This window comes from Castanea sativa, chromosome 12 (genome assembly GCF_040712315.1).
Source record: "Castanea sativa cultivar Marrone di Chiusa Pesio chromosome 12, ASM4071231v1".
Classification (NCBI taxonomy): domain Eukaryota; kingdom Viridiplantae; phylum Streptophyta; class Magnoliopsida; order Fagales; family Fagaceae; genus Castanea; species Castanea sativa.
In genome coordinates this window covers 35,314,794-35,323,850 of record NC_134024.1, presented here as the reverse complement: position 1 = coordinate 35,323,850, position 9,057 = coordinate 35,314,794, and the positions used below count along the sequence as shown (strand labels likewise).

The following is a 9,057-nucleotide window of genomic DNA, read 5'->3' as shown; positions in this document are numbered from 1 at the left end:
ATCAATGCTAAGAAATGAATGATAGTGATATATGTTAAGGTAACATTTAGAAATATATTAGCCAATAAATCATTTATATGGAAAAAATATTAATAAAATAATTGAAAACAATATGACAAAATATATTAAAACCAAAACAAAAAAGAAATTGAAATATATTAGGTATTTTTTATAGTAATTATGAAAGAGAGGATTAGATAAAAAATTTATAGGTGAAAGTTTAAGTCCACTCCAAAACTTCCAAGGTAGCTTGATACTCATAAAATCATAAATACAATAACGAATATATCGGATTTATACTGCAAAAATTATTGCCTTGACTTAATTCTAGGCCCCCACTTCAAATCTATTGTAAATGCTGAAAAATATCATCCACATCTTCGAGTGATACAAGCTCGTATATATTTTCCCCATCTTTGAGTGAAAAATATCATACTGAATTCAGATTTATTATTTATACCTACTAAAGTCTAGTAGATCATAGAAGAAACCAAGTTATTGACAAAAAAAAAAAAACCAATCATTTTAGCCCTCTTATTTAGCAAAGGAAATTTTCTATACCAAAAAAATTATCAAAACTCTTGTTTTTTTTTCTTGGTAATTGAGGAAATTCATAGGTATTAAATAGTTAGCAAAGTATCAAGATAAAGCCTTTTTTTTTTTATGAACAAGATAAAGCCTGTTAATAATTTGCAACCTAGCATGATCCGAATTAAAACGGATATTTATCTCCGTAGGAGGATTTAAGAACAACTCTAAATCCTATGCTTGATTTGTGCCACTTCTTGCTTACACATCCCCACAACTATTCACTTCTCTGTGGTGTTCAACCATAATTGCCAATTTTGATTTATCAACTGCCTGCACTCATCAACAAGAGAGGCACAAATTAATTTCATCAGATAACGAAATCACATCTACTACAACTTTGGAATCAATTTCAATGTTCACTGTTTCTAAGTTTAGGCTTTTGTGGATTAATAGTTCATCCCTCAAATGCAAAGCTTGGCTGCTACACTAGATGCAACACCAATGTTCCTCTAATAGCCTCAAACCCAAGCCACCACTACTTACTAATCTAAGGTTACCCTACAATGAGCCATATTCCACGTTAGCAGCAGAGCAAGGAGGAAGTAGTTGGTATCCGCTCACTCTCTTGTGAGAGAGATTTGATATATCGCCGTGACATAAAATAAAAATCAAGAAAGGAGCTACACTGCACAGAGAGTCCTAATCTTCTCTAGCAATTTTTTTCACCAATATGTTTTCTTGATAGCGCATCCAAAAGGAGGATTTAAATCTTGTCGACATTCTGACATTTTGCAGGCTTATAGGTCCTCTTGAGAACAAAATTTCCACTACTAGATAACGCCCATGACAATCTATCTTCAACATGTGAAAAGGGTTTGCTTAATTTCCAGTAGCAAGCTATGGGGGAATGTCAAAAGAAATCTATCTCCAAACCCACCCTTCAATGGATATCACTTTCCTTCACCAGCAAACCTCATCCTCTCTACTCAAGGGCCCCTGAATTGGGTCCCTTAAGGAAACCTCAGAGTGAGCCATTTATCATACCAAAACTTGAGATTACTTTGGCTTCCAATAAGCCATTAGATTCCTTTGAGAAAATGTCAATACCTTTCTTCATTGCACTCCAGGTTTGGGAGCAAGGCAACCTACTGCCCTGTGCAGAAGCTAATCTATTAGGAATCAAGTATATACTAGTCAGTTCTTGAACCCACATAACCGAGTGTAAGCCGAGACCCTGCAGCCTCCTAACCCCATTAGAAGTTCCTACTGACTGTGTCCAGATTGTCGAAGAGCCTCGTTTCAAAGCAACCCACTACATCACATAAGTTGGAATACTAGTTGGGGTAGCATGAATGAGTCGTTGAGTACCATCCTACCAGCGAAGGAAAGTAGATGGGCTTTCCACCATGCAAACCTACCCTATACTGGATCCATAATGAAGCTCAGATCTTGGATTGAGGATCTTACAAATTTGCTAGGGAACCAAGTACTTTCCCAGATTTGGGGTTGAATAAAACCCAAAAATATTACGCAGGTGCTCTCTAAGGGATTGAATCACATTTGGCTAGAAGACTCCACAATTTCCTTGGTTAACCTTTTGGCCAAAAAACTTACAAAATTAATCAACTTCCTTCACAAAATGGCAATTCTTCTCATCTGCCTTCGGAAATATCACTAAATTGTCAACAAAGAAAAGGTGTGTGATATCAAAGCCACTTCTGGAAGCCATAACAGGATGCCACATATCTTCACACTTTTCAGAATCTCCATCACGGCATTATGACTCCACTAGAGCCTAGAGCATCACAAACATTTACTAAACCAAAATCACATTCTACAACCGGGTACTAGTTTATCACAAAATTTTGTAAGCTCTCCTACTTATTCAGGATAAACAGCATACAATGAAGCACGACATTGATGTCCGCTACCAAAATAAATGAAGTAATAATTTTCCGAGCAACACTACCCAATATTGATCTCATGCTCATAAATGCCTGCCCTGAAGTTGGGAGTGTTGTCTTCCGGACAAGTGCTTACTTGAGTAAAAGAGGAGAAAAGGTACATTATTACTGGAACTTTGGTGCAACAAATAGCAAAAATCAATACTATGATTTTACAGCAGATTACAAGGACCTATATAGAGCATAAATACTGTAAAATATATACAATTTATGTACAAAACAATAATGAGGACCAAAAAACAGGATAAACACTGTAGTGACTAGATTTTATGCATGGCCAAGCTATGTTCTCAGGGAAACTAACAGTCCTAAGTTTACAATCCAATCCCATTTTGCACTTAATAAGAAATCCATAACTACCCACCATAATGGAGGAAAAGAAAATTTCAAGACCGTGCTGCAAATGGATATAATTGAGAGCTAAAGAATGTATGAAAAAAGAGCCCTAAAGGAATATGTCGAAGAAGAGCAATTGACAAGGAGGAAAATAGAGCCAAAAGTAATAAGCAGCAAGAAACCAAGAAAATTTCTCTTCATGATTTTCCCTTGCCTGTGGCCCCTTCTCGCTGATTCCGGAAGTGACTAAGAAGTTGTTGTGCCTGCATAATAGAAAACAAAATATATTATCATCTTTTTTCCACACATTTAGGTCAATCTCACACCATCATGAAGCTTGGGCACACATCTTGTATCAAAGACATAGTCACTAGGAGGACAGGAACTGAAAATATTTGGGTGGGGATGGGAAGGCTTTTCACTCAAACAAAAATGAACCTTCTCATAATTAACTTGTAATGCTTTTCTTTTCCTTTTACTGGTTAAAGGACGCCAACTGCATGGTACAATGGCACACTGACTGGAAAGCAGCTGACCAGACCGAAAAGAAAAAGATGGGCAGCCAGTGTTAGAATAAGCTGATTACCTTTTCCTTTGCCCTTGGTGTGCCAGACTGTGATAAGGCAACCAAGGGAGGGACAGCTCCTTCTTGCAGAACCAGGGTACAATACTTGGAACTGTGGAGACACAGTTGCAACAGTACCGAAGCAGCATTTTCCTTTCCTCTCTGAGATCCCGATTCAACAATCTCAACTAGTAATGGAATACCCTCTTCCCGCCCAATTGCCAAACGTCCCTCCCCAATTGTCGACAGGTTTGCTAGAAGAGCAACAGCTTTGTCAACCATCCCTGTAGCAGGGTCCATCAACTCAACAAGATACTTTACAGCGCCTGCTTGAACTATACGAGCCTTATTTTCATGAAATATTGATAAGTTAAACAAAGCCGTAGCAGCATCTTTCTTCCCTCGAAGAGTTCCCGAGTGTAGAAGATCCACCAATGCTTTAACTGCACCAGAACGACCTATTTTCACCTTGTATTCTTCTAGTACAGAGAGACTGAATAGAGTTGCTGCAGAATTCTCTTTGGCTCCATCATTTCCTGTTTTCAGAACATGGATAAGTGGTTCTATAGCACCTGCTTCCGCAATCATAGCCTTATTGTTTTCATTAATTGATAAATTTAAAAGGGCTGTCACAGCATGCTCTTGTGTTTGCTTCATTTCTGAATAAAGAAGTGAGACCAAAGGTGCAATAACCCCACACTGGCCTATAATGACACGATTCTCCATGTTGTGTTTTGCAAGAAGCCGCAATTCTTCTGCAGCTGTAGATTGCACTTCATTGGACTGACTCTTAAGGTCTTCAATCAATTTCTTGACATGGGAAGCTGAGGTCACCTCATCAGATCCTGAGTCTGAAAATGGGAGTGAGTTTGCTCTTAAGTAATTATGATTTACGTTACCTGCTACTTCAACTTCTATTTTCAAGTTGTCAAATTTCTTTCCAGGTAACCAAGAGGTAAATCCTGGTTCTTTACATTGAGGAGAAGTATCAAGACATTCAGTTGTGATCTCACCAGTCAGCTCATTCACGTTTTCACGCTTGCTCGATATTCTTGGCACCTCATCTGACACTGGTGGCATATAATCAACACTGGAAATGGCACTTGATGCTGATTCACTCCTGCTATGGATGTATGATTGTTCAGGGGATGGATGGTAAAACTTTTCTGCCTCCCGGCTTTGGAATCCACTGGAATTTTTCCCATTTAATCTAGAAGAGGCATCATTTTTTTGCTTTTCAAATCCATTTCCAACTTCATGAGATGATCTTGACATCGAATTGCTATTGTGTAAAGAAAAAGGGGAACTATCTGTGCGGATTAAATCTTGAGGAGATACATGATCTGATAGGGATGGCACTGAAACAAACTCAGTGCGCTCAGAGTTGTTGTAAGGTTTTATATTGTTTTCTTCACACCAATTTGATATCATGGCTTTTACAGTATAATTGGGAATGAGATTTGTGTGTGTGAGTGTTTGACGGGTCTTTGGGCAAATAGTCAGTCCATGATCAAGCCACTTTTGGATGGAAGACCTCTCGTAGGTTTGACCAGAAGCCACGATCACAGGATCCAACATAAGTTCCGACGATAGAGGGCAGCGGAAGTATGAAGGGATTGGGACACCACTTCTTGTTTCAAAGCGCTGAATTTTCACCATGCAATTACGAATGTGGGAGACAAGATTCACAATTTGGTAGATTTGATCTAGTTCCCCTCTTGCTTTATTGACTTGGGCATTTATTCTCTCTTTTTCCACAGAAATACTTTCTTTCAGAAGTTCCTGGTTTGGTGTCAAATTAAGAAATTCAATAATCTTCAGGAGATGTTTGGTGGAGGGAACAATATTATCTCTTTGATTTATAATAGCCTCTTCTATATATTCCATTACTCTTTCCTGCTTCAAACATTGAAGCTCCTGCATACAATCCTGAAAGAATACCAGGAATCAGTCTGACAATTGCCTTAAATGACCAGACAACTAGTAGAGTGATAGCTATTTAAAGCCTGTAAAACTGAATACGCAAGAGAAAGTTTGTCACCAGTAAAACTGAATTCACATAGAAAACAAATATGCAGTGAATGTTATACCTGCACATTACTTAAACTTATAGTAGATGAAGATGACTGTAATAATCTACACAATATGTGACAAATCTCAATTGATGAGCTCCGAATTTTCATCAGCAATGGCTCACTCCACCGAACCTGGAGATATAACATAACAAATAATAATTAAAACAAGCACATATAGAAAGTTGCCACACCCCCCGCGCCCCCCCCCCCCAACCCTTTTTTTCCCTAAAAACCACATGCAGAACTCCCAAAAGACAAAATACTTTATGTTCTCCACTTGATTTCCAGAAGCAAAAGGAAGGAAATAAGTTTGCACTTTGCAGTCTAATGCAACTGCCATTGTAAGATTCAACTTTTCTTCTGTTCCCTATGATTTCTCCTAATTCAAAGAAATGATCATGTAATTTAAGGAAATTACTAGATGACATTCATTAAACATGTGCCAGAAATAAAGTTTCACAAATAAGAACTAGATATATTAATAATACTATTGCTGTTGAATAACACCAAATGAACCTCACCAAAAAATAATAATAATAAATAAGGTACACAAAAGTAATTCTTCCGTTACAAGATTCGTTTTTAGGGAGGCAAGGGATGATAAAAATTGATCCACTGGGAAAATAAGTCAATAAGATGTTACTTACACTGCATAGTTTGCTCATTTTTGGAGACCAATTTTCCACAAACTCCCTAGTCTCATTGATAGCCGTATCCAATTCTTCACACTCTTTACAGAGAATTTCATCTGAAGGAATTTTGTAATCAACAACTTCATCAAGCACTGCTTTCAAAAGCTTTAATGCACCAACTAGATCTCTGTAATCCTTCTGAATAGGCATTGCTTTCATTGTCTGGCATGATACTAGAAGAATGAATCGAGAAATGCTGTTGATAAGACATTTTACAGATGATGTGTCCATCTGACCTGTTCTGATAAAACATATAACAAAATTAAAAAGTGAAAACAGAAAAGTTTATGAAGATAAATTATTGTTAGAGTATCTTGATGAAAGTAGTTTACAATTATAAGAGTTCCCTTCAACAATATTCTTTTTGATAAGAAAGAGTTCCCTTTAACAATAACTAGGTTTTCATTGTTATAACTTATAACAAGGGTTTTGCTGATTCTTTAGGATAAATATTCACTTGTTACCTATTCTAGACTCTAGAGCTTGAAGAATTTCTTAGACCAGTAACCAACATGTCGTGCTATATCATTCTCCCTGCAAAAAGATAAAAATGAAACCCTAATCGACAAGTAATTACCCTTACACAAGCTAAAGAATATTTTATAGAGGGTCCAGAACCATTAAGAATAAAGAAAAAAAGAACTTGAAGCAGCTAATTCCCTGGCAGCTCAAGCAACTGTAATATGAAATAAGAAAAAGTAATCAAAGAATCACTATATATTTTCACTATGTAAGTATTTCTAACCGTCAGATTTGGTGCAATAGTTGACAGAAGTCTACCATACACAACAGGAAATGGGTTAAAGAGTCTCTAACAAAAGCAGCCTGAAGGGGAACTGAAAGTAATAGGAGATTCCTATCTTGGTAAAATAGCCAGTATAAAGTCCCCACAAGGATCAGGAGAATGACGAAGAAAAGCTGGTCCCCAAGGACAATAACCCTGTAGCCAATTTGGGACATAGGGGAGCCTACAGAACTGGGCAATGTAGTAAACAGCCTGCAGGCACAGAGTCAAAAAAGCCGGTAAGCCGTGCATCTAACACAACACCTCAAGTAGCACTTGCATCTAAAAGCCTAAAACAAATCAAAACTCTTTCCTTTTAAAGAGGCTACAATAACATGTGCAACTCTTATATGTTCATGTGGCAATTGTCTCTGCAATGGGCTCCTAATCCAGCTACCATGTCCAGACATTCAAGTCATCACACAAGCTGAAGTTGTACAATTATTTACTTAAGAAATCTTTTCCAGAGCTCCCTCAACCTTGATGCCAACTAAGGCAATATCTAGTGCTAGGCATTATGCTGCATTTGGAGGCATCCTGACCAGTAACCACATGCTATTGATCATTGTAGGCTGCTTTTGAACTGATTACCGATATTCAATAAAAGACACCACAAACTTGTACGAAACTAGATGTAATTGCCAAATCACATGTCTCCCTTTTTTATGGGAGAACCATGGAAGGTAGCATGTAGCATTATAATCAATACCCATCTTGCTTGAATACACTCAGAAAGATATGCAGTAACATAAAGTTTTTTGCACAGGAACAGAAAATTCCTAGAAGTTCAGCTTCTTGACTTGTGAGCATGACAGAATGCCTCTTAACCAACAGGGCTGAAGTACAGGATCCCAGGGACATGAGACTTCTACTATGAAAATTTTCCATCTCTTATTAGAAGAACAAACTTATTGGGTCATTTTCTGCTATTTTTAATGTTGATCTTTTTGCACACAGAATGAGGAAACTCAAAATGACCACTACTATCTTTATAGTTTATTCTTGTTTGCAAAAAAAAGTCTACAACTGTTTTTACAAATTCAGAAAATAAGAAAAGAACCATTTCCTGAGGATTACAAATTCCACACCGCTTGCTCCCTCAAGAAAAGCCCTCAAAGGCTTTTACTGAAATCTTTTTTTCACACTCTCTTTAGTGGGTGAGACTATAAATCTTGAGACTATTTATGTTACCTGTGAACACAAGAACCACAACTCAACTAAGCCTAATACATCTATTTAGATAGGTTGAACAGAATCCCCCATTCATATGAATAATAGATTCCAAATATTAAAAAACCAAAGGATATGCAAATTAGCTAAACCAAAACAATTATTGCTCTAAACAGTTAAAACAACATTGTAAATAAAAACCAACCTCAAAAAAAAAAAAAAAAACATTTCTCCGAGTGTCAATATTATCAGACCCACTTTCTCTAATCACACCCCCTAAAATTTCAGCATTTCACACAAAGACCAGGAAGAACTCCAAAGCTTAAACCCAATATAAAAATGGAAACCCCGGCTCATTTTATCTCCAACCCATTAAAATATTTCACAAACCATTCACAAATTTATGAAGAAAAACAAAAACAAAAAAAAAAACCCAACATTTTATAAACAAAAACCAGGAAGGTTTGAATTGAAGCATACCTTGATGCATGTGGGTTAAGCTTGCAGGTTCAAGCAAAAACAGATCTTGATGAATCCCAAAGCTTGAAACTTGAACATAGAAATTTTTTTTTTTTTTTTTTGTGACTGATAAAAGATGAATCTTTGATAATAATAATAATAAGCACAAGCCCTCATGCCCTGCTTTCTTTACAAAGCTGCATGAGAGAGAGAGAGAGAGAGAGAGAGAGAGCAGAGAACAGAGAATTAAAAAAAATTAAGGGAAAATTAAAAAAGGGTATTTGGTGGGGCCCAGTGTAGTTACAGATTTGTTGGGTTTTGTAGGGGAAGATTTAATTAAGAACATTATACATTAATAATGAATAGTGGGAATTGTCATAAGAGAAAGGGGAGACAATAAAATGGGATTTGGGATTTAGGGATCCTATGATTACATTTGAGGCAAATGTGTGATAAGGAGTCCAGGGTTTTTTTTTTATTT

The 9,057-nt window shown here is 36.8% G+C and overlaps 1 protein-coding gene across 6 annotated transcripts; it reads right to left on the bottom strand.

Moving 5' to 3' along the window:
• Window positions 1-2,512: 2,512 nt before the first annotated feature.
• On the bottom strand, window positions 2,513-8,815 carry LOC142619912 (U-box domain-containing protein 3). Of its 6 annotated transcripts, none has more exons than XM_075793282.1 (7): window positions 8,598-8,814; window positions 6,909-7,160; window positions 6,628-6,697; window positions 6,119-6,404; window positions 5,487-5,603; window positions 3,418-5,325; window positions 2,513-3,094 (listed from the first exon to the last, which is right to left on the bottom strand). In XM_075793282.1, exons 4-7 carry the CDS (start codon window positions 6,392-6,394, stop codon window positions 3,029-3,031), a joined length of 2,367 nt encoding a protein of 788 aa, XP_075649397.1. In that variant the 5' UTR covers window positions 6,395-6,404; window positions 6,628-6,697; window positions 6,909-7,160; window positions 8,598-8,814; the 3' UTR covers window positions 2,513-3,028. The 6 variants fall into 6 exon arrangements, with proteins under 6 accessions (XP_075649397.1, XP_075649396.1, XP_075649400.1 ...); XM_075793281.1 differs by having other exon boundaries at window positions 6,119-6,399; XM_075793285.1 differs by lacking the exon at window positions 6,909-7,160.
• Window positions 8,816-9,057: the final 242 nt, after the last annotated feature.

What these genes read in the sequence shown, in the direction of transcription:
- LOC142619912 (XM_075793280.1), bottom strand. An exon ending in AAATGAGCAAACTATGCAGT is followed by an intron (nt 5,604 to 6,118) that starts GTAAGTAACATC and finishes TTATATCTCCAG; the next exon opens with GTTCGGTGGAGTGAGCCATT. An exon ending in TAAGTTTAAGTAATGTGCAG is followed by an intron (nt 5,326 to 5,486) that starts GTATAACATTCA and finishes GTATTCTTTCAG; the next exon opens with GATTGTATGCAGGAGCTTCA.